At 43.0% G+C, this 25,301-nt stretch overlaps 1 protein-coding gene across 6 annotated transcripts in view; it reads left to right on the forward strand.

The window, feature by feature from the left end:
- PKN2 (protein kinase N2) overlaps window positions 1-25,301 on the forward strand; it is a 125,965-nt gene that overhangs the window by 79,376 nt on the left and 21,288 nt on the right. For 5 of the 6 annotated variants that reach the window (XM_045027353.1, XM_045027351.1, XM_045027350.1 and 2 more), the window contains 12 exons: window positions 3,563-3,680; window positions 5,576-5,721; window positions 5,820-6,033; window positions 10,646-10,831; window positions 11,398-11,507; window positions 20,944-21,087; window positions 21,233-21,308; window positions 21,623-21,797; window positions 22,066-22,195; window positions 22,721-22,854; window positions 22,958-23,030; window positions 23,111-23,202. In XM_045027353.1, the coding sequence (XP_044883288.1) occupies window positions 3,563-3,680; window positions 5,576-5,721; window positions 5,820-6,033; window positions 10,646-10,831; window positions 11,398-11,507; window positions 20,944-21,087; window positions 21,233-21,308; window positions 21,623-21,797; window positions 22,066-22,195; window positions 22,721-22,854; window positions 22,958-23,030; window positions 23,111-23,202 (1,598 nt within the window). The remainder of the gene's footprint in view (window positions 1-3,562; window positions 3,681-5,575; window positions 5,722-5,819; window positions 6,034-10,645; window positions 10,832-11,397; window positions 11,508-20,943; window positions 21,088-21,232; window positions 21,309-21,622; window positions 21,798-22,065; window positions 22,196-22,720; window positions 22,855-22,957; window positions 23,031-23,110; window positions 23,203-25,301) is intronic. The other variant, XM_045027352.1, reaches the window with a different exon arrangement.

Genomic DNA, 25,301 nt, shown 5'->3' on the forward strand with positions numbered 1-25,301 from the left:
TACTATTTGGGAATGGGTTTCCAACCAGTTATGCAACCACTTTATAGTAGCTCCATCAAGGTTGTATTTCCCTAATTTGTTTGAGAAGGTCATGCGAGATAGTATCAGAAGCCTTACTAAAGTCAAGATATACCACATCTACTGCTTCTCCCCCCCATTCCCCTCAATCTGCATGGCTTGTTACCCTGTCAAAGAAAGCTATTAGTTTGCTATTAGAAAGCTAAGATTTTTATCATCTTATTATCTTAGGTGTTTGCAAATTAATTGCTTAATTATTTACTCCATTATCTTTCCAGGTACTGAAGTTAAGCTGACTGGTCTATAATTTCCCGGGTTGTCCTTTTCCCCTTTTTATAGAGTGGCACTATATTTGCCCTTTTTTCAGTCCCCTGGAATCTCTCCGATCTTCCAGGAGTGTTCAAAGATATGAGCCATTCGCAATTATATCTCCTCAGTCAGCTCCTTGAGTGTAATAAGATGTATTTCATTCATGTAGGCCCTGGTGACTTGAAGATGTTTAACTTGTTCTTTCCCTATATTAGCCTTTGATCTTACCTCATTTTCACTGGTATTCACTATCTTAGACGTCCAATTGCTACTAAACTTTTTGGTGAAAACCGAAACAAAAAAGTCATTTAGCACTTCTACCATGTCCACATTTTCTGTTACTGTTTTTCCCGCCTGATTGATTAGCATTTCTAGTTAGTAAACACAACTAAGGGCCTCCCACCAAACCCCTGTCCTTTGTTTTTAATGTTAAAAAGCAATTTTCTAATAGTAATAAGACACACCAACACATTGGGAAAACCACCAACCCTGTATGCACCAGTAACATTATTGCTAGAGCACAGGTTTCCGAGTGGTAGCCGTGTTAGTCTGTATCAGCAAAAAGAATGAGGAGTTCTTGTGGCACCTTAGAGACTAACAAATTTATTTGAGCATAAGCTTTCATGGGCTAAAATGCACGGATGAAGTGGGTTTTAGCCCATGAAAGCTTATGCTTAAATAAATTTGTTAGTCTCTAAGGTTCACGTGTACTCTTCGTTCTTTTTGCTAGAGCACAGTGTCCTTCTGAAATGCTTATCTCCTTTCCATAGGGTTCTGGGAAATTAATCCCCGGTGAGATCACATGACTGAACCTCACATACAGCGACCATCATAATTCCTGGTACCAAGACAGCTCTTCATCACAGGCTTTGTTGAAAAAGGCTCTGACTGTCAGAGCAGCATATGTATGTCAGTCTGTCTGGACCCTGGGACTGCATTAGGAGTTTCTGATCACCACAAGAGCACCACCTCCTGGACAAATCTGGCATAGCAACTTTCTACCAGTAGTTAGTCACTGTGGTGGTCTCTCTTCCTGTAACTTTCAGTGTTCCCTCTTTGCACTCAGCCCTCCTGCTGGGTCCCTATATGGTCTCCCTTTCTGGGGTATGAAAGTCTCACTGGATCAGCTGTCAGGATGGTGCCTCCAACAGTCCTGCTAGTGGCTTGTAGTCAGGGCCAGCTCCAGACCCAAGCGCGCGCTTGGGGCGGCGTGCCGCGGGAGGGCGGCAGGCGGCTCCGGTGGACCACCCGCAGACATGCCTGTGGAGGGTCCGCTGGTCCCGCAGCTCCGGTGGACCTGCCGCAGACATGCCTGCGGAGGGTCCGCTGGTCCCGTGGCTGCGGTGGAGCATCTGCAGGCGTGCCTGCGGGAGGTCCACTGGAGCTGCGGGACCGGCGACCGCCAGAGCGCCCCCCGCGGCGTGCCGCCCTGCTCAGGGCGGCGCAATTCCTAGAGCCGCCCCTGCTTGTAGTAGAATCCAGACCTTCCCTCAACACTAGGTTCCAGCCCAGGGACCTTATAATCAGCAGCTGCCAAGGTCCGCACAGTCTCCTTCCTTGATGCTATTTCCCTGGACTTCTTCCTACGCTGCCTTCTTAGGTTTTCCTTTTTCACAACTCCTCTGGGGTTGGCCCTTCTTCCAGGGCTAGGATCTCAAGGCTTATTGTCCCCCTGGTTTTCCTTCTCCCCACCTCTCTGCTCCCAGCAAGTGACTGCAGAATCTCCCCTTGCAGCCCCTGCTACTTCAAATTTCCTCTTTGTATTCCTTACCTAGTTCTCCCCTAGCTGGGCTTGATCAGCAATTAGTAATTTATGAATCTCTGGGCCTCCCTCTACATGCAACTATGTAGAGGGTTACTTGGCCACTTCTGGACCACCTTAACCCCTTCAGGACTGATATGGGTGCTTTGAAAAGTTCTGCATTCACAGAGACTCAGGCATTAAAAGATCTAAGCACAACAGATGTTGCAACAAGTACTCAGCTCTGACTCTGAGGCTGGGTTTGTACATTTCTGTTAAAAGTGCATGATGTTTTTTACCATGGATCATCTGCATCTTCTCTCATGTAGGAGCCGGGGTGCCCACAGCTGTATGCATGTTGTGCACAGTGCATACCACTGGTGGGAGTAGGGCCACCCAGAGTGGGGGGCAAAGGGGAAGTTTGCCCTGGGCCCCCAAACCTGAGTGACACTGCAATCCCATACACTGGGTCGCAACACCACTCACTGAAACTTGGCCCGGCAGCCCTTTGAGACGGGGGGGCTGCCAGGCCAAAGCTGTGTCTCACTAGCTGCCATGCTAAATTAAAGTGAGAGTGGTTTAGTTGTGTACCATAAGAAAAAATGTGGAGGGCATCCATGTGTAGAATTGTTACCAGTAGTAAAATAGAAATCTGTAGCCATAAGGGCATGGGAGAAAATCAGAGCAATAAGGTAAAAACAGGTCAGCAAAGTAGATAGAACTATGATCTTACAAGTCTGATGTTCCTAGACAATGTCACATTTATCCAGATTATTTCCAATAGAATGGTTTGAGGTGTTTTCATGAACTAAAAATATACCTCCACTCTAGCTTATTTTCCATTAATGTCCTAGACTAGTTTGGTGAATTGATCTGCTGTGTTATGTGATCTGTAGGGCCCTACCAAATTCACGGTCATGAAAAATATGTCACGGACCATGAAATCAGACCTCTCCTGTGAAATTTAGCAATTGGAGGGAGGGAGAGCAACAGGGCTGGGGACACCCCAGCCAGGGTCTCCTACTGTTCACCGGCTCCAGCTGCTAGGCTGCGTCGGGCTGGGGAGGGACAGGACTTCCTCTTCCCCTTCATGGCTACTCACGGTGGAGATCAGACCCACGTCCACCTCTGGGAACCTCCTCCAGCTCTGAAGGCAGAAAAGAAGTGAGGGTGGCAATACCGTGACCACTCTCTACAATAGCTTTGTGACCCCCACACCCATGGCCCCCTGTTGGGTTGAGACCCCCCAGGGTTACAACATTGAAATTTCAGGTGTAAACATTTGAAAACATGAAATTGACCAATTTTAAAACCCTCTGTTCATGAAAGTGACCAAAATGGACTGTGAATTTGATAGGAGGCCCTAGTGATCTACTTTGCAAACTTTAAATGTTTCATGATTTGGGAATAAATATCAGCTGCTCCTGAGTTTCTTCTTCACCTCTTTGTCATCCTGGGTGTTTACATTTTAAAACTTCCCTCTTTTTTTAATAGGATCGAAAACTTCTTGCTACAGCTCAACAGATGCTCCAGGACAGCAAGACGAAAATAGAAGTCATAAGGATGCAGATTCTTCAGGCAGTCCAGACCAATGAATTGGCTTTTGATAATGGTGATGAAGTAGAGAAGACAGAAATGTGCTTACTAATGTTAGAATTTTACATAGGGATGAACTAATATGCATTTATGACTGCTAGAAAACCTTGGCGGATGAGGAGGTCAGATAGAAGACAGGCTTTGTTTTTAGTGAACTTAAATAGTACAGAACAATAGAGATGCCACACTACATATTCAAACCTGAATGTGATTTTTCTAAAGAAAAAGTGCTTTCCCTTATTTATGGTTTGCTTTGTATTACTCTTTTCACACGTTGGCCTTTCCATTTTGGCTTTTCCTTTAATATATTTCATATGCTCTTGCTTCCCCCTCCCCTTCCTGCTCTGGAGAAAATAGCTGCTGTGTTTAGCTATTTGAAATATTAAGACTTTTAATTTTTTAAAAGAAGTTCGGTTTAGATTAAGGTCCAAATTCTGCCCACCTAACTCATGTGGATAGTCCAGGACTGTTAGTTCTAATGGGAACAGTTAAGAGAGTAAGGCAAATAGGATTTGGGCCCACATCTGGCAATTTTAGGCCAGGGAAGAAATGATGAGTTTTTACAAACCAAAGCACAAAATTGTCTCAAACCAAATCTTTTCATTGCTCAAACACTACATTTCAGAATTTAGTGGTGTGTTTTTTTGGAAAGTTCCCTTGCAGGCTGTGAGAACCTGTCTGCTATTTTTCAGTCTACAGTGAATTTTTACAGATACGTTAAAGGCCCTGAACTATCATAAAATGATGCTGTAAAATTATGACCATAGTGGTATATCTCTTATTTTTAAATCTTGTACATATATATCTTGTGAATTATTGAAATTGCCTGATCATCAGGGTTTGAAATAGCCATTTGCTAATAAGTGGGAAGTCTTTTTACCGGGAAGTGTCATAAATGTTGTCAAACTACATTTCTAAATCTTATGGTTGCAAAGAGAACCTACCAAATTTAAACCAATGCAGTGTTATCTTCATGAGTATGCAGACAGGACTGCAGTGTCTCCACTGCTGCTCCTAGCTTTGCCAAACAGTACTAGAAGGTATCAATAACACTAAGAGACAAGGTGGGTACGGTAATATATTTTATTGGACCAACTTCTGTTAGTGAGGGAGACAAGCTTTTGAGTATACAGCTCTTCTTCAGGATATTACCTAACCTATCTTGTCTCTCTTATATCCTGGGACTGATACTGCTACAACAACACTGCATACGTCAATAACACTGGTCATGTTCGCTCTTACTATTCTGAACTCTAGAGGCAGTAGTGAAACTGTCAAGAAATGATCTGCTGCTGCTTGGGAAATCTGAGCACCAGCAGAAGGAGTCACTAGAGTTACTGACCAAAAACAATTTGGGAAAGGCATGGTTTAAGACCTCTCTCATCTCCCATTCTTGCAGCAGCCACAAGAGCTGGGGTGTGGTGTGGAATAGGGCAACAGAGCTTCAAACTGATCAGACATCATGTCAGAGACTGATATGAAAGATGAAGTCTCCAATTTGGGTTCAGAGGCAGAAATCTAGAAGAAAAACTCAAAACCTTACTCTTTCCAGTAGGTAGGGGGCTATGTGGGAGACTGGGCTTTTTGCAAGGGCATTGTCCCTTAAATTCCCTGCGAAGGACCACTGTCTTTGATATCCTCTAGTTAGTAAGTTTAGTTCTTTGGTTAGTATCAGTCTAGTGGGTTTATCAAGCTCAGAACATAATTCTTTAAATGCAACACTTTGAATTTCATTATTGCTTCTATAACATGTGGATATGATCTGCTTCTCTTTTACAGTCTAACAAAGCTGCTTCTATTTTTCCTATACTGTTAAATTCTGCGTCTGTTAAATTATTTTTTATTGCTAAATATTGAGAACAAAAGTAATAGATGGTATTCAGTGAAGATTAAATGTTTGTTTATTTGTAGCAAAACCTGTGATAAGCCCTCTTGAGCTTCGAATGGAAGAACTGCGGCATCATTTTAGGATAGAGTATGCAGTAGCAGAAGGTGCAAAGAACGTGATGAAATTGCTTGGCTCTGGAAAAGTTACCGACAGAAAAGCACTTTCAGAAGTAACTTTTTAATGTAGTTTATGACATTTGATTTTAAATACTATGTTTGAAGAATGTGGATTGTTCTAAAAATCTTTTTTTAATTTATATCAAACAAGGCTCAAGCAAGATTTAATGAATCAAGCCAGAAGCTGGACCTCTTAAAGTATTCATTAGAACAAAGACTGAATGAACTTCCTAAAAACCATCCCAAAAGCAGTATTATTATAGAGGAGCTTTCATTGGTCTCTTCACCAACACTAAGTCCACGTCAAAGTATAATATCTACACAAAACCAGTATAGTACACTATCCAAACCAGCAGCTTTAACAGGTATGTGGTTTTGTATAATTTATTACTCATTTCGATTAAACTTACTTGTGATACATACACACATTATTCTATATTGTCTGTAAAAGTATGTGGAAATATCTCATTCTTACATGCTTTTTTAAACAAAATAGTTGTAGGATATATGACCAAAATGCACACAATAAAATGTTAAGCTAGATTTAGTAAAGATGTTACATAATTTGTATATAAATATAAAGGCCTTAGTGCAGGGGTTCTCAGACTGGGTGTTGGGACCCCTCAGGGGGTCGTGAGGTTGTTACATGGGTGGGGGTCGCGAGCTGTCAGCCTCCACCCCAAACCCTTCTTTGCCTACAGCATTTATAATGGTGTTAAATATATAAAGTATTTTTAATTTATAAGGGGGGTGGCTCACTCAGAGGCTTGTTGTGTGAAAGGGGTCACCAGTTCTAAAGTTTGAGAACCACTGCTTTAGTGTTTGTAGTGGCTGATAGAATTGAGGTTCCTTAAATATATTTGATATGTACAAAGTTCAATTAAAAAAAGAAATGTTCTGGTCCTTAAGTAGGTCTCTCTAGAATAATACTAGCACTTTTCATCTTTAGATTATCAAGTGCATTATAAAGGTGAATAAGTATGATTATCATCATTTTACAGATGGGGAAACTGAGGTGCAGAGGAGTTAACTGACTTGCCTAGGTCACATACCAAGTCAGTGAAAGAACTGGGACTAGAACCCAGGTCTTCTCCCAGCCCCATACCTTATCCACTGGGTCTCAGTAGCTCCCTGGAATGCAAGATTTATGTTTAAAAAAATAAAATAAAACTATATAAAGTAGAGAAATTTTCAAATTATTCCCTAACGGAAATGCACAAAAATATTAAGTTCTCTATTTATTTGTGCTAATAACTTTCCGAGATTAAAATAGCTATGAGGAATTAAGTGTTAGTATTCACAGGACTAAATTTCTGCATAGTGGGTTATGAAAGTCGGGACTATATAATCAGTCAATGTCTCAGAGATGCTGTTCGTCTTGAATTGTGGAACCTCATAAAGGAAAGAAGTTTTCAAGAGATTTGGTATGTTTTTAATGAAGATCTCAACTACATCCCTCCAGATTTTACTTTGCTTACTTAAAGCAGGTGTTGAATAAAACTGTATTCAGATATGTTGAGTTTATTGAATTATTAAATAAACTACCAAATTAGAAGTACTAATTGAGCTGTTTTCCTTTGTTTTCCCCTACATGACTTTATCTTTAATTGCTAAACTGAACTGTAACAGAGGAAGTTTAACCCCCACTCCCCCCCCCCCCCCCCCCCCCCCCCCCCCCCCCCCCCCCCCCCCCCCCCCCAAATACAGGAAGTCAAATTCTGTCTTTGCAACACAGGGGCTAAATGTGTATTTCTGAGGGCAGAGTTTGGCCTTATGAGTTTAATTTTTTTAAAATTAATAAAACAAACACAAACTTTTCTTTGCATGCACTAATGTTAATAACTTGGAATGATTCTTCTTGTCTTGCGTTTAGATCAAATAAGAAATTTAACAACTGGACAAAAAGCGGAGATACAAAGTTCTGCAAATCCCTCTGGCTATCTCTGTGGTGTTTTTACAGATTCAGCACAGTCTTTCTCCAAATCAATGTGATTTCACTAGGGATTTTTACTGGAGCACTGGGGATTTCAGTGTCCCTGGATATAGACTCATAGACTTTATGTCCTGACTCTTGCTTTTAAACCATTTTTTCTTTCTCTTAAATTATAATCTTATATCAAGAAAGGTGGCAAAATAGTTAATCTTTACATATTTCTTACTGATAGTTTCATTAATTATCTTGCAGTCTTGACAAAGTGAATTTAAAAAAATGCAAGACACACTGAAGTGCAGCAAAGGAAATTGGTTACTTTTTTGGTTTTTTTTAAACTGAACTATCGCATTAGTGCTGCAAATAATCATGCATATATTTTGCTCTCAACTGGAACAGACTCCTGAGTAGGTTATATATTAATTCCCTGAATAATCAAAAATGATTCCAAACAACATTGGGGTTTATTGCTCCCAGACAATGATGTCAGCCTCAGAGAAGATGTGACATCACTGGCTTGTTGCTATCATTTGGTTGAGGATGAGACAAGTACCACTAGCTGCCTGTGGCATTGAGGACTGTGCCTTTAAGGGCTGAGCTTCCCAGAAAGAGTCTGAGCCGGGTGCTGTGAAGATCTTACTATGCACAGCCATTTGGAACTGACACAGAATAAAGCAATGTCCTTACACACTGATGCTTACCGAATACCACACTGCGCTCATTACATGGCAGCTGCAGGTGGAGGACTGCAGACTAGCAGGGGTGCTGGAACAATTTGTATAGTGGGGGTAATGAGAGCCATTGAACCCAAACTATAAGCCCTGTATATAATGAAAACTACTTCAAGCCAGGGGGAGCTCCAGCACCCCTAGTTCCAGCGCCTCTGAAGACTAGTATAATTCAAATATAGTTAATGGCTTTTCAGGCTAATATACTTATTAGTTGGTGACGTCCCTTGATACACTGCAAGAAAAGAATCTAAATCTTCATTTAAAGAAAAAGTGCTTTTATTACATGAAATATATTAAATGCTGAAGACTTTCATGTCATTAGACACTTTAAAATCTGTCCACATTTTAGGCCTTTGAAGAAATATCCTGAGCACCTAGTGTTGTCTTTCAGGTGGAGCAGTAGGGGGCAAAAAACCTAACTGGCTTCAAGACTGAGTTTGATAAAGTTTTGGAGGGGATGGGACTGCCTACAATGACACATAATTGATCTGGGAGTGCTAGTAATAAATATCCCCAAAAGGCTAGTGATGGGAATCTAGATGGAGAGGGCTCTGAGTTACTACAGAGAATTATTTCTCAGATGTCTGGCTGTTTGGGTCTTGCCAAAATGCTCAGGGTCTAACTGACCACCATGTTTTGGATTGGGAAGGAATTTCCCCCGAGTCAGATTGCCCAAGATTGTGGGAGGTTTTTGCCTTCCTCTGCAGCAGGAGGCATGGGTCACGTGCAGGTTTAAACTAGAGTAAATAATGGATTCTTTGTAACTTGAAGTCTTTAAATCATGATTTGAGGACTTCAATAACTCAGCAAGAGGTTATGGGTCTATTACAAGAGTGGGTGAAGGAGGTTCTGTGGCCTGCAATGTGCAAGAGGTCAGACTAAATAACCAAGATGGTCCTGCTGGCCAAAGTCTGTTTGCCCACAAGTTTTAAATGAATTTGATTGCATCAATACGAAAATTTCTAACTCCAGAAATTCTAACTCTTCTTGGTTGTCCATTGGATGTAGTGTTAATTCAGACATTATCATGTTGCTGCAGAGAGGGTAGGGATTGGGAAGTAGCCTGAAAGCCTCATACCCACTTTGTAAAACACCGTGTTCTTCAGCAAATCCAGATATGTTTAAGTTACAAAAGATCAAGAGATTTTAAATTATGCATATATTTAACTCGTGAGTTCAGTGTGCAGGAACAAAATTAGATTTCTTAATGTTTCTTCAACAAACTAGTAGTATCATTAGTCACTTAAAAAAAAAAAGCACGTTGGTGTTCTCTTTAACTTTATTTTAGTTATATGATTTTTAGTAAGCTGAGATTGTCCCTTCAACAGAGTATTAATTTTAAATTTTCTTATTAAATTGAAAACTCAAAAAATCTAATTTAGCTTTCACCATTGATCTACATACTTATTTGTATTTTTAACAACTTGGGAAATAAAATGGAGTTGCCAGTCTATTTAAAGTCAGTTTCCCTTTTTGCATTAGCACAATGCTGCAATATTTGGGTTATAAAAATAGCATTATAATGCTATCTAGAAACCTTGTTAAAAGCTTTATATTTTAAAAACATTCAAAAGTTTTCATTGCTGTTGGGTTTTATAAAAGATGATTTTTAATTACCTAAATTTTGGGTCAAATATGACATGACAGTATCTCTTTAATTGCTGTACATAGGTAAGCATCTCAGTATTTTCATAACTTAATGCTTTCATACTCAACATAATAAGTATTCGGGTTTCCTGGAGGTTTTTTTCTTCAATACATGTGCCCTCATTCAGAAAATAAATTATTTACTTTCTAGTGTTGCTTCTTATCACATTTTATTGAAGAATGCTTGCTAGTGTACAGTAGACATCATTGTATCTGTTCCCTAAATTGAATATTAACACAACTGTCATTTGTGAGAAAATTGCCTTTTCTTTACATTTCAATTGACAATTTATCTTCTTCCCTACTGATGTGTAGTTATCAGTTCTGTTCATTTTCTTTTGCTTAAATATTAAGAATTAAGATCTTTACATGTAAGCATAACCAAATAGATTTTTAAAATTGCTTTGTGCTATACCACTGAATTGTAACCCCTGCTGATGTTTGATTCCATAATTGTTTAATCTTAATGTTTTTAATTTCAGTGGATTTCCTTCCAATAAATTAACAGTACTATCTAACTTGAGTCTCTCATCACTTATCTGAAGCAAATATCCGTAAATTCTATTACTCAGTAACCTCTGTATAACTCAGAATGTGAGGTTCTAATATGAAAACATTCACTAATCATTGCACTGTGTACAAATAGCAATTGTTTTTATCTTGTTTCAGGTACTTTAGAAGTAAGGCTCATGGGTTGCCAAGATATTCTGGAAAACGTCCCTGGTCGATCAAAAGCTGCGTCAATTACTCTACCTGGCTGGAGTCCAAGTGAAGCCAGATCATCTTTCATGAGCAGAACAAGCAAAAGTAAAAGTGGTAGTAGTCGAAACCTTTTGAAAACAGATGATTTGTCCAGTTTAGTATTCTTTTTATTTTTTAAACAGTCTAATTGAAATGCTCAGAAAAAGTTAATTGTTTGTTTAAAAAAGACCTGCAGTATAAAACCTGCTCAGTGACTGTACCTTTATTACAACTAAACCTCAAGCAATAACTTCCTGTCCTGTTACGCATACTGCTCAGGAAAAAAGATGGCAGTAAAACAAAAATTGACATTGTTTTAAATGTTACCAAAGTGTTGAGAGGTTCTTGGGGCTGTTGCTACTATACAGGATGAATGATGGAAGAGAAGGGAGTAAGAGAATTCAAAACTTCATCAGATTTACCAACCACATACCCACATTTTTGAGAGAAGTGCATTTTTGTATTTGTGACTTGTATAACTGAGAAATGGATTTCAAACTTAAAAATGGTCTAGCTCTTCATTTGATATGTTGATGGATCAAAAATTCTTAATCCTAAATGTAATTGGTACATGTGGGCATAATGGTATTTTTTAATAAGGCATTAACACTGAAGTTTTTTTTGTTTTTGTGGAAAATCCTCTTATACCTTTAAGCTGAGTTTGTGTAACTTACTTACAGATGAAATCTGTGCTGTATTGAAGCTGGACAACACTGTGGTTGGTCAAACTAGCTGGAAGCCTATTTCCAATCAGTCATGGGATCAGAAGTTTACACTGGAACTAGACAGGGTAAAGACACTACTGTTTCCATTGATGGCGATTGTCAGTTCCATAGATTAATTTCATGCTTCTCTGTGTCTTTTCTTTTCAACTGTTATGAACCTATTCAGATTCCATGTATATAAGTATTCCTGTTCTTCATGGAAGCAGTTTCATGGCATGAAGTGTTTGTTCTTCTTCGAGTGTTTGCTCATATCAATCCCAGTTAAGTGTGTGCACGGTTCATCAGAAGGTTTTTTCCCCCCAACAGCACCCATTGGGTCAGCTCTGGAGCCCCCTGGAGTCGCACCTTCATGGCGCCGCATATAGGGCCCTGCCAATCCACCGCTTCTCCAGTTCCTTCTTACTGTCAGTGACAGTCGTTGGACTGTTTCATCTCTCATCTTCAATGAGTGATCCTCTAGCATATGTTCTGTAAATAGTTAAAGATAGTTTTAAGAATTGTTGTAGTTAGACTGGACTTGGGGTATTGGGGGGGTGTTTCCCTCCCCCGCTTTTCCGTTCCTCTCCCGGGCCCGGGGCATGCCTTGGACCCAGGGGTTTAAGCCATGCGGAGTTTGCCAGAAGCCTATCCCAAAGGCCGACCTGCACTTGGCTTGTCTAAAGTGCTTGGGGGAGTCCCATCAAGCAGACAGGTGCAAGATCTGTAGGAGCTTTCGCCCCCGCACAAAGAAGGAGAGGGATCACAGACTAAAGTTGCTGCTAATGGAAGCAGCTCTCTTCCCTCAGTCTGAGTCGAGCTCTGTGGACACGGCACCGGGCTCCTCAGTGTTGGTGCACAGCACGCTGGCTTTGGTCCAGGAGGTGCCAAGGAAGGACTCTGGGAGCAGAGACCCTCGGCACCGGCATTCCCTTACGCCGAGCATGGCGCAGGATCAATCTTGGCACCGCTAACAGTCTGCTGTCCCGAAGAAGCAGCACAGGAAGACTGATAGGGGGCTCTCCCCTTCCCACACACGGGAACGTGAGCCCAAGGGAGGGAGACCAGTGCAAGACCGTACCGCCCCTCCAATTCAACAGTCGGCACCGTTGACTCTGGGACCCTAGCACCGAACCCTAGCAGTGATGGGCCCCATAACCACCGGCACTCCCAGTCAGCTGGGATGACCCAAACCATTCCCCCGGTACAATGGCCACCACAATGGCAGGTACCTGCTCAGATGCCAACCCAGTGGCCCTTCTGGACCCCGTGGGCTTACCACCAGTCCCAGGGGTCCACCTCGGTACGCTCCTTTTCTGTTCAGGGGCAGGGATTTCTCCCGGGCATTAGCCACCACTGCCAGCGCCACAATTGGTACTGCGGCTAGCACCAACAAAAGACCTGGCACTGTGACTATAATTAGTATCACGGATGGTACCACGACCAGTACCAGGGCCAGCACTGAAGCGGACTCTGACTTGGGAGTGGAGCCACAGCGTTTTGAGGAGCCAGATGGGCAGGAGAGCCCCTCCCATATTCCGGACTCCTCATCCATCATCTCCAGATGAGGTGGTGGCAGGGACATCCTCGGGGTCCCTCTTCTCGACAGCAGAGCCCACCTTGAACTTCTGAGGCGGGTCGCTCAGAACTTCGGGGTACAGATGGAGGAGGTTACTGAGGTGTCAGACCCAGTGATAGACATTTTATCCCTGGCAGGACCCACCAGGATGGCCCTTCCCCTGATAAAGACCATTCAGGGGAATGCAAAACCCCTGTGGCAAACACCATCCTCTCTGGCTCCTACAGCTAAGTGGGTCGAGAGAAAGTACTTTATGCCCTCCAAGGGCTACGAATACTTGTTTACCCACCCCCTGCCGGACTCGTTGGTAGTGGCGGCGGTTAACGCAAGGAAAAGGCAAGGGCAACAAACGACTCGAGCTAAGGACACAAAGAAGCTGGACCTCTTCGGGAGGAGGATATACTCCACTGGGAGGCTTCAGCTTCGGATTGCAAACCAGCAGGTGATCCTTAGCTGATACAACTTCAAGTCTTGGGATGCAATGTCTAAATTCTCAGACCATGTCCCACCGGATTTTAAGCTGGAATTCTCTGCTCTCATGGACGAGGACAAGACAGTTGCCAGGACGTTGCTGCAAGCGGCATTAGACTCAGTGGACTCTGCAAGACAGATGATGTCTTTGATGATGCCTCGAGCCTCCCTGGGGAGGTCCAACAGACAATTCAGGACCAACTGTTTGAGAGGGTAGGGTGACCAGATGTCCCGATTTTATAGGGACAGTCCTGGTTTTTGGGTCTTTTTCTTATATAGGCTCCTATAACTTCCCACCCCTTGTCCCGATTTTTCACACTTGCCCTTTGGTCGCCCTATGAGAAGGCCACATTATTTTCAGAGAAAACAGACTTGAGACTCCACAGTCTGAAAGACTCCTGAGCCACTCTAAGATTGCTGGGTCTGCACACTTCTGCCACCCAATTTAGGCCTCAATCTGCAACACAACCATACCAGGGGCAGTTTCAGCAGGACCAGAATCGCCATCATCCAACCCCTGAATAAGAGGGGGTCTGGGTCGTCCAGGCAGCCACCGGGCCCTAGGCAGACTTCTTGAGGATGTGCGACGGCGTTGTACCAGCCTCTCAACTGGATGCTCCTTACCCGTTTTCTATCCCATTTCTACCGAGCGTGGTCCCAAATCACCTCAGACATTGGGTCCTCTGTACGGTAGAGATGGGATATTCTCTCTAATTTTCCTCACACACAAACCCCCTTTCCCATCCCTCTTCAGGGACCCCTCTCACGAGCAACTTCTTGCCAGGAGGTACAAACTCTCCTATCAGCGGGAGCAGTGAGGTTCCACTGGAGCTCAGGGGAAAGGAGTTTTACTCCTGGTATTTCCTAATACCGAAAGTAAAAGGGGCCTCAGACCCTTCTTGGACCTGCAGAGTCTCAACAGGTTCATGAAGAAATTAAAGTTTCGAATGGTCTCTTAGGCCACTATCCTCCCGTCTCTGGATCCAGGAGATTGGTATGCTGCCCTCGACTTGAAGGACACACATTTCCATAATCCTGCCCTATAGGCGCTTCTTAAGGTTTACAGTTGGGAGTTCTCACTACCAATTCACAGTGCTACCGTTCGGCCTATCATCATCAGCTCAGGTGTTTACCAAATGTATGTCAGTCGTGGCCACATTTCTGCGGAAAAGGTAGGTTCAGGTATTTCCTTACCTAGATGACTGGCTAGTCAAGGGCCAGTCCAGAACACAAGTGGATCAACATGTTTCCCTCATAAGATCCACCTGCAACGCAATGGGCCTCCTCCTAAACACTCAAATGTCAACGCTTACCCCTACTCAGAAAATAGAGTTCATAGGAGCAGTGCTAGACTCCACACAGGCCTGAGTTTCTGCCCCAGTCCCACTTCCAGGCCATTCAAATCATACAGGATCTCAAACGATTCCCTATAACCACAGTAAGGAGTTGCTTAAAAATCCTAGGTCACATGACATCTTGCATGTATGTAGTGCAACATGCGAGACTCAGACCTCTCCAAGCTTGGCTGGCATCGATGTATCGACCAAGCAGGCACAGTCTAGACAGTCTTACCTTTCCACCAGATGCTCTCAAGTCTCTAGACTAGCAGCTCATCCCACACTTGGTGTGTGCAGGGGTTGTGTTTTCCAAACCCTATATCTGACGACCGATGCCTCAGCCATGGGGTGGGGGGCACACCTTGGAGAGCACAGAACTCTGGGCCTCAATGTAAGGGAGCTCAGGATGGTCCAGCTGGCATATCAGGCCTTTTGGCCACTCCTGGGGAGGGAAAGTGCATATTGGTCCTGACAGACAATACAACAGCGATGTTTTATATCAACAGACTGGGGTGCACACTCCTCTCCCCTGTGTGAGGAAGCCCTCAAGGCCTCTAGCAGACCACCTCAGCAGGTCTTTCCACAACCACGAGTGGTCTATCTGCCCGGATGTGGTAAACAATATTTTCCAGATTGATCCGTTCGCCACAAGGGCCAATAGGAAGTGCCTACAATTCTTCTCCTTCCTAAACCACAGCCCGGATTTGTTAGAGGATGCATTTCTCCTTCCAAGGAAGGACTGCCTGTTCTACGAATTCCCTTCCATACCACTGATTCACAAGGTCCTCCTCAAAGTCTGAAGCAACGGAACCTCAGTGATCCTGGTGGCACTGGCCTAGCCACATCAGCATTGGTATACCAGGCTACTGCAGCTATCGGTGAACACTCCAGTCCGGATCTCATCACTCAATATCGCGGAAGGCTTCAACACCCCCAATCTCGAGTCTCTCTACCTCACAGCTTGGAAGCTGCATGGTTGAACCCGCTAGAGCTTACATTCTCAGACCCCGTTAGGGAGGTTCTTCTGAGTAGCAGAAAGCCTTCAACCAGAGCGACTTACCTCGCCAAGTGGAAGAGATTCGCAATTTGGTGTTTGCGGAGTCGTATCCCTCCAGCACAATCGTTGGTCCCCTTTATTTTGGACTATCTTCTAAAGTTGGAACAGCAGGGCTTGTCTCACTCCTAGATAAAGGGTCACCTGGCTGCCATCTCAGCTTTTCACCCAGGAGAGTATAGATGCACCATCTTCACTAATTAAATGATGCAGCGGTTCCTCAAGGGGTTAGACAGATTATATCCTCATATTCGCCGGCCCACCCCCACTTGGGACCTTAACTTGGTACTCTCGAGACGGATGGGGCCCCCTGTTCAAGCCCCTAGCTATGTGCTCACTCCTCTACCTTTCCTACAAGGTGGACTTTTTGGTTGCAATAACATCAGCCCGAAGGGTGTCCGAGCTCAAGGATCTCACAACCAACCCTCCGTATATCATTTTCTACAAAGATAAGGTGCAACTGCGACCCCACCTAGCCTTCTTCCCAAAGGTGGTCTCGAGTTTCCACACCAGTCAAGACATATTCCTTCTGGTCTTTTTCCCTCAAATCCTATGCCAATAGCCACGAGCAGAGGCTCCATTCGCTGGATGTACAGAGTGCATTGGTTTTTTATACTGAACGAACTAAGCCTTCTGTAAGTTGAACCAGCTGTTTGTTGCTGTGGCAGACAGGATGAAAGCCCTCCCAGTGTCCACGCAAAGGATATTGTCGTGGATCACATCCTGTATCCAGGTGTGTAATGACCTCGCTAAGGTCCCTGCCCCCGCTCTGACTGCACACGCCACCATAGCGCAGGCATCTTCGGCGGCCTTCCTGGCCCAGGTACCGATCCAGACAATATGCAGAGCGGCTACGTGGTCTTCAGTCCACACCTTCACTTCACATTACACCATCACCCAACACGCCAGGGATGATGCAGTGTTCGGCAGGTGACTGTGTGCTTCAATCAGTGATTCCATAAACTCCAACCCCACCTCCTAAGTAAGTCTTGGGAGACACCTAATTGGAATCAATATGGCAAGCACTCGAAGAAGAAAAAATGGTTACTCACCTTCTTGTAACTATTCTTTGAGATGTTGCTCATATCCATTCCAAACCCACCCGCCTTCCCCGCTGTGGGAGTATCCAGCAAGAAGGAATTGGAGGCAGTGGGTCGGCAGAACCCTATATGCAGCGCTATGAAGGTGCAACTCCAGGGAGCTCCAAAGCCAACCCGACAGGTGCTGTTAAGGGAAAAACCTTCCAGTGATCTGTATATGCAGCGCACAAACACCTAATTGGAATGGATAAGAGCAACACATCTCGAGGAACAACAGTTAGGTGAGTAACGGTTTTTTACAGAGGGTTAATGTTCTAGCAATCTCAGTTCTGATGATCTAGCTCAAATCTAGTTGTGGTCTCAGATTAAAAAATATTTGGGCTCTTCTTAGCCCAAAATGATGGATGTTTTGCTTAGATCTTACACAGTTTGGAAAAACTGAACAAGACTGGTAATTTTATTTGACACGTCTGGGACCATAATGCACTTCAGATGTGGAAACTTGCACAATGTTTGTCTATGTAGACAGAGCTGGTAATTCCATATCTTCATGAATATAATCAGAATTCACACAGATTAGTGGAAGCACTTGTAAAGTTTCAGAACAACTTTATCTCCTACATGTAATTCTTAGGAAACAAGTATAGAACAGGATTGCATGCTTCACATTTCTTTACCCTCTTTTTGTCCATTTAATGTTTTGAGGCCTAATTAAGCTTTACGTTGTACTTGAATCTGTGTGGTTTTGTGTATATGTACCAAGACTTTTTTTTTTTTAAATCCTAAAGTTAGCCTCCTAAATAAACTGCGGTTAATTTTCAGATTGATTTGCCTCAGATGTTCCCTCTGAGATGTATTCCAAAGGGGGTCCCCAGTTTTGCTGATTTGTGGTTCCCCCTCTCTGAAGCTAAAAGCGAATTCCTTCCTATTAGGAAACAGGCATATTTGCCCCCATCGGGACAATCCAGACTGCATACTCTGAAAACAGAAGTAGTATGGGATATACGTGGGGCCCTGTGGTCTTGGTTACCAAAAGTCATATTTAGCCTTGAGAATAAACACAACTAATAATCATATCCTTATATTTACATGTCTTCTCCCTCTTCCATTGTTGCTTTTAAAACATAGCTACTGTGATAGACCCAGGCCAGTTGGGAACAGCAGAGTAGTAGAAGGGAGATATACTGGCCACTGGATAAGCAGTTTTCTGTTCCCTGAGTGACCAGAGCAGGGACTGCTCCAGGCTAATGAGAACACCTGACTCCAATTAACCTGCCAAGAGTCAGGTGAGGCTGTTAAGCACCTGACTCTAATTAAGGCCCTTCTGATGCTATAAAAGGACTCACTCCAGTCAGGCAAAAGGGAGCCAGAGGAGAGATTGTGCGTGTGAGGAGCTGGGAGCAAGAGGCACAAGAAGCTGAGAGTGAGTAGGCGTACTGCTGGAGGACTGAGAAGTACAAGCGTTATCAGACATCAGGAGGACGGTCCGGTGATGAGGACAAGAAAAATGTTGGGAGGAGGCCATGGGAAAGTAGCCCAGGGAGTTGTAGCTGTCCTACAACTGTACCAGGAGGCATTCTAGACAGCTGCAGTCCACAGGGCCCTGGGTTGGAACACGGAGTAGAGGGCAGGCCTTGGTTCCCCCCAAACCTCCCAACTCCTGACCAAACACAGGAGGAATTGACCTGGACTGTGGCTTCTACCAGAGGGGAAGGTCTCTGAGCTGTTTCCTGACCCACAGGGTAAATCTGTGAGGCGAGCAAATCCGCCAATAAGCGCAGGACCCACCAACGTAGAGGAGGAACTTTGTCACACTACCATTGTTTATTTCTGTTTATTACTATACACCAGTTTGTCCTGCTGTCTGTTGCTATAACTAATTCCATAAAGTGTTGTCATTATGTTGTAAAGTATTGTTCTTTATTTTTGGTAGCATCTTTCATAACAAGCACATAGGATTGAAAAAACTATGGAGATTGGGGTTTACATAGCAAGATGTATCAACAGTTCCAGTTAGTTGGAAAAACTTAGAATTTACCCCGTGTGAGCCGCAAAATGCTCTGCAAATGCATATCTGGTTCTAGAGTTACTATGCAGAATTGCTCAAATGACCACAGGCCACCCAGTGACTGAGATGTAATATACTGGGTATTTGTGGGTGGCAGTTAATGTCTAAATTTTTTTCTGAAATTATAATTTTATACAAAGTATTGAAGTGTTTTAAACTGTCCCACAAATAGCATACAGATATATATAAAACAAACTATTTTTACACGATTGACTCTTGCTCTGTGAATTACTCCTAACAAGTAGCCTTTGTAACAGTGGTGAACTTTCTTCTTCACCTCCACCTTCACCTTGACCAAAAGCCCTATCTGCCTGGAAAGACCTTATACAAGGGCCCCCTTCAGCTGTTGGTGTGGCCCTATGTTCAGGCATTAGTGAAGATTTTGCTTGATGCCACCAAAACCAGCATGGCACCCACTTTGGCACTGGCAATCACATTGACACTGATACCTTTCCTGTCAAAGGAGACAGCTCCATTGGAGCAGACAGCTTTCCCAGGCTTGGCCTCATTTCTGGCACTGCTGCCTTTGAGGACAGCCATGTCTGAGTTGGAATAGCTGTGACCAGCAACTGTCAGCACCAGCATCTTTGCTGCCTCAAGAAGAGTGGCATGACTGGGAGGAAGCTCCTTCAGGGAAAATGGAGGAGTCCCCTATAAAGGACTATACCAATACCCTGATGGATAAATTGAGACTTTTTCATCAGGAGTAGAGATGGACTGAAGTGGTTTCAAGAGCTGATGGGGAGAATGGCTGACGCACTTTAATTTCAGACAGGTTTCAGCACGACTCATCTGATTCTCTTTTGACATCATGGAATGGCAGACAAAAGATAATGTCATATTTCCTATTTTTCCATGACTACTCAATCCAGCAAAGGACATTTGGCTCTCTGCCCTCATTCCGTTTCAAAAAAGAGCTAGTCTTGTATGTTTTGTGCCTTCAAGGATCACCAGTTTTGTTACAATATCCCTCTGCAGATTCCTGCATGGAATCTGCAGCCCAAGAGTTATCTAAAAGGGTCCCTGTCTGAACCCTTGGACGGAGAGGAACATAGACTGAATGCTGTTGGGAGGAAAGCCTATTATTCCACCTCTTTGGGTTTACAAATGGCAAATTACCAAGATGTCATGTCTAGATATAACTACACTATGGGACTCCTAGATTTCCATCTGTCATTTTATGTTGTCCTCCCTGTTTTCTTACCCTAGTGCCATGTTCACCAAAGCGAGTCCCACTTGCACCCCTTAACACACAAAAAGAGCAGTGTGCTATTACCTAGAGAGGATTAAGTCTTTCCTAAAATCGAACAGATTTGTTACCTGAGGAGAAAGGGGGAACCTATTAGTAAGTTAATTCTTTCAGACTGGATTAAGGGGTGTATTAAGTAGTGTTACTCCTTTGCAAGGAAACCAGTGCCTCTTGACTTGAAGATACTCTACTAAGGCCTTTGTAGCTTGTCTGAGACAGGTGCCTGTTGCAAAGATTTGCAAGTCAGCAACATAGAGTTCTGAAGAATGAGCAATGTTTACTTAAAAAGTATGGACTTGGCATTGCAGTCCAGTGCTCAATCTGGTAAAATGGTGGAGCAGCCCATTTTTGCCTTGATCTCCTCACCCACCATCCTCTGATGGGGACGCTGCTCGCTAATCATGCACAGAGACACTAGTAGAAAAAAGAATGGTTATTTAGTGGTAACTATTATTCTTCAAGAGTTGCCCCTACATTCACACTGTGCACCCAGCTTCACCTCTGCCTTAGAGGCTAAGGAGGAGAAGCTGAGGTGACTTAGGGTGGAAGGGAGGGTGCACTCCTTTATGTAGACTGAGCCAATTACATCATCCTAATGTGAGAGTGCTCTTGCATCACCAGCTTTTGTATACATATCTCCACCTCAACACTAGAGGAGCTAGATCCCGTAAGTATGAGTGCACAGAAGCAACTATAAATAACACTTCTTTTTTGTTTACTGTCGTAGTCACGTGAACTAGAAATTTCAGTTTATTGGCGTGATTGGAGGTCTCTGTGCGCCGTGAAGTTTCTGAGATTAGAAGATTTCTTAGACAACCAGCGACATGGCATGTGTCTCTATCTTGAACCACAGGGTACTCTATTTGCAGAGGTAAGAGCACTTACTTAATGTAAAAACTCAACCCACATTTGAAATAATTAAATTGCAGAATATTTTAAATGGCTTTTAATAAACTCTTAAGAATGCATTATATTCTGAAAGTGGAATTGTAATATACAAATTATCTGAACTGCAGGTTACATTTTTTAATCCAGTTATTGAAAGAAGACCAAAACTCCAGAGACAAAAGAAAATTTTTTCAAAACAACAAGGTAACAATTTATTAGGAATTAAAATTAAATTATAAAACTAAAAATGTAGTACAGATTTGCATGTTTTTATGCACTGTCCTAAAATATAATTGCAAATAAAGTTGGTGATAGTTAAATCTTTAATATTACATTCAGAAATGTTTGTTTAGAATTATGCAGTAGCATTTAATGGTAAATCGTTGAAAATTGCTAAGGAACATGACAAATTCAGTTTGTTCTCCATAAATTATAAACTGATGAATTTTAATTATAGCTTTTGGTAATATGTAAAGAAATTACTTGTGCTCTATTTTCTTTATTCACAATATCTACAGGCAAAACATTTCTCAGAGCTCCTCAAATGAATATTAATATTGCCACTTGGGGAAGGCTGGTGAGAAGAGCTATTCCTACAGTAAATCATTCTGGTACCTTCAGCCCTCAAGCTTCTGTGCCTGCTACAGTGCCAGTGGTTGATACATGCATTCCTGAACTAGCACGGTCAGCTAGGTAAATGTCTAAGATTTTGAAGCCAAATTTACATACAAAAATAATGGTTCAATTCTTATTTACTCATGTAAATGAAAAATCTTCCTTATTTATTCTACAAAATTTAAACCTTGACATTTTCTAGTTGGACATCCATTTGTTGTATTTATTTAAAAAAGGAAAAAAGTAAGATTTTCTAAAAACATATTAAAACAGGCTTTTCTTAAGTATTTTTAATATTAGTAAAACAGTCTCCATTGTACTCAGTGTGTGTTTGTTTTTCTGTAAGTGACTCGCCTGTAGCCAAACTGGACTTTGAACTTGAACCTGAACCTCCGCCTGCTCCACCCCGTGCATCGTCCCTTGGAGAAATATGTGACTTTTCATCTGAGAAAAAGGGACCAGATACACCCATTCAGGCAGGACATTTAAACTAGTCATAAAGTGTTGCATAGCATGTCACATTTTTAATCAAATATTTAATATTTGTGTTACAACTTTTTGTAGTTACAATGAATTTATTTCCTTCTGTTTTAAATAGAGAACGCTACAATTGGTGTGTATGAAATTTTATCAAATTGTACATAATTGCACATGGTATGTTTTAATACTGGCTATAGAGATTGGCCTTTTTCCATGGTTTTTAAGTGTTTGTCGCACTGTTTTCCTACTGGTAGCTTTATAGGCCCAAAACCCAATTCTTGCAATTTATAGAGAAGTGTGTTAGTATTCACAAAGAGTGGAATGACTTTAGAAGAATAGGATTTAACAGAGGCCTGTCAGTAAATATAGTATTTTAGGCTAATTGGTATTTTGAATTTCACACAGTTGAAGTTTTGCAGTATTTTTTACTTCACTTTCCTTAAATATAGTACATTTCTTCATTCTTCAGCAGTCTCATTTTCTAAATCTTCAGATTTCTGTTTCTTCTACATATTTCACAGGATGCAGAAGCTACTTTTGATTTTGAAAATGAGAGAGATAGTAGTGTTTCAAAACTCCAAGCTGAAATTTGTGACCCTGAAATTCCACACACAGACATAAAGAGTACCAACATACGAGAGCCTGAAGAGAGAAGGTAAAAAACACACTAGGTGTTTTGGTTCTTTTGACTATATGTTTTGTTGTTAACCCAAACTTGAAGTTTTCTGTAACTTACTACATTCATTGCTGTTTTACAGAACACAAAGATTTCAGTTTAGTCTGCAAGATTTTAGGTGTTGTGCTGTACTGGGTAGAGGTCATTTTGGAAAGGTACATTTTTTGATGACTACAAGTGTATTCAAAAAAGAAAAACTCACTTGTTTGAATAAATCACTTATCTACTCTTTCAGGTGCTGCTGGCTGAATACAAAAACACAAATGAGATGTTTGCTATTAAAGCGTTAAAGAAAGGAGACATTGTTGCTCGTGATGAAGTAGACAGGTCAGTTTCAAGAAAGTAACTAATACATGATGATGTATATTTTTTATATCTGCAGGAAATAGTTACTGGGTTGTAAATGATCATAGACTTTAACGGAGTAATGTTACTGAGCCCAGAGTGAGAGTTCAGATTGTATTTAGCAGAGGAATTCTCATGTAAGGTATTTGTTTCTCAGTCCAGTTGTATTTAATTAAACAGTAGTATTGTGGTTATACATATGAAATATTCTCAAGTGACTTCAGTAGAAAGAGAAATTTCCCATTGTAGCTGCAAATTTGATTTTCATGAGTTTTGTATCAGTCAAGAACTGTTAAGTTCATATTTATATTGGCAGGAAAAGGGAAACCGAACACACAGGAATTGGTGTTACTAGAGGCTTTCATCTTAGTCTGTTGATCTCCTGAGTGTAACTAGTCTCCTTTTTTTATTTGGGAGAGAACACACAAATTACCCTACTACTGGGCAGGGCCATTATGGTATGGTCGGAGCTTACTATATTGAGGAATGTTACCTCAGCAGTCATTGCCCAAACATCGAAATGATGAGGTTAAAAAAAACCCCTGAATTCCAGGTCACTATTCTTACGTTTAAAAAAACCTATAATTTGAGAGCCCAGGAAATAAACATGACCTTGAGAAGAATAAAATCAAGCAGAAGGAGAAATATAGCTAAAACTAATGGTCAGCTGTTTCTCTAATACAGGCGATCTGATGAACAAACTCATTGATTTTAGAAACTCATTCCTTTCTTAGCAGTCCAAAGTAAACCACATCTTTACTGGATCTGCAGACTGATTTTGCTCTTTCAAAATAAATGTTGAGATCTCATTCTACAGCAATTTGAGGTTTGCAACTGAATGTGAAAATCATCTCTACACTAAAATATTAATTCAAGAGTTACTCGGAAAAATAGTCCTGGAGTTATTGGTTCTTCTTCGAGTGATTGCTCCTATCCATTCCAGTTAGGTGTGTGCGCGCCGCGCGTGCACGGCATCTCGGAACTTTTTTACCCTAGCAACTCCGGCGGGCCGGCTGGGCGCCCCCTGGAGTGGCGCCGCTATGGCGCTGAATATATACCCCAGCCGGCCCGTCCGCTCCTCAGTTCCTTCTTACCGCCCGTGACGGCCAGTTGGAACTGTGGAGTGCTCTTTGTCCTCCACGACCCTAGCTCTCGCTCGTTGTTTGTATATAGTTGTTTTAGTGATTAGTTTTACAGTTAGTTAGTTAGTTAGTGTTAATAGATAAGGTAAAAGGGGGGGGTCCCCCTTTTGCCTCACCCGGTGCGGGCTCATGCCCAAAGCACTGGGCTTTAAGCCCTGCGCTGAGTGCCAGAGGCCTATGCCCGTCGGAGACCCACACGACGCCTGCGTCCGTTGCCTGGGCGAAGGGCATAGAACAGATAAGTGTTCGCTCTGTTCTACATTTAAACCGTGGACTCGAAAAGAGCGGGATATCCGCTTGAAGCAGCTCTTGATGGAAGCGTCGCTTCAGCCACCGGCACCGTCCGCGCCGGCACCGCGAGCTTCCTCGGTGCAGAGCGCACCGGCGGCACCGAGCCGCTCCGGCTCCACGGCACCGAAGCCTCAGAAAGCGGCTACGAAGTCTCAGCACCGCTCGCTTTCGCCTTCGAAAAAACATAGGCTGGCGAAGGCACTGGCGCAGGCTCGCGCTGAGGACTCGGCAAAAGCGGTTGCGCTACTTGCGGCCCCCGCGGTGACCATGCACAAGCCGTGCACTGGACCTTTGACTCTGGCGCCGCAAGGCCCGTCGAGTCCAGCGCCGCCACGCTCCCCGGTACAGTCCGTGGTTGAGCCCCGGCTCCCTTCGACGCCGGAGACATTCTCTGAGGCGCGTGAGCTGATTCGGCTCATAGAGGCACCGAGCCTCCGGCCGCCGGTGCGGGCTGTCGTGTCAGCGGGAAAGCCGGCCAGAATGACCCGGCCGCCCTCGCTGGACAGACGACATGGACGGCACACCCGGTCCCGATCACGTTCCCGGTCCCGTGGCAGATCTCCGTCCCGTCGCTCGCGATCTCGGCACCGATCGCCATCGCGGTACCGATCGCCGTCGAAACGTCGGTCGCAGTCCCGGTACCGCTCG

The sequence above is a fragment of the Mauremys mutica genome, chromosome 8 (genome assembly GCF_020497125.1).
Source record: "Mauremys mutica isolate MM-2020 ecotype Southern chromosome 8, ASM2049712v1, whole genome shotgun sequence".
NCBI classification, from domain to species: Eukaryota; Metazoa; Chordata; order Testudines; family Geoemydidae; genus Mauremys; species Mauremys mutica.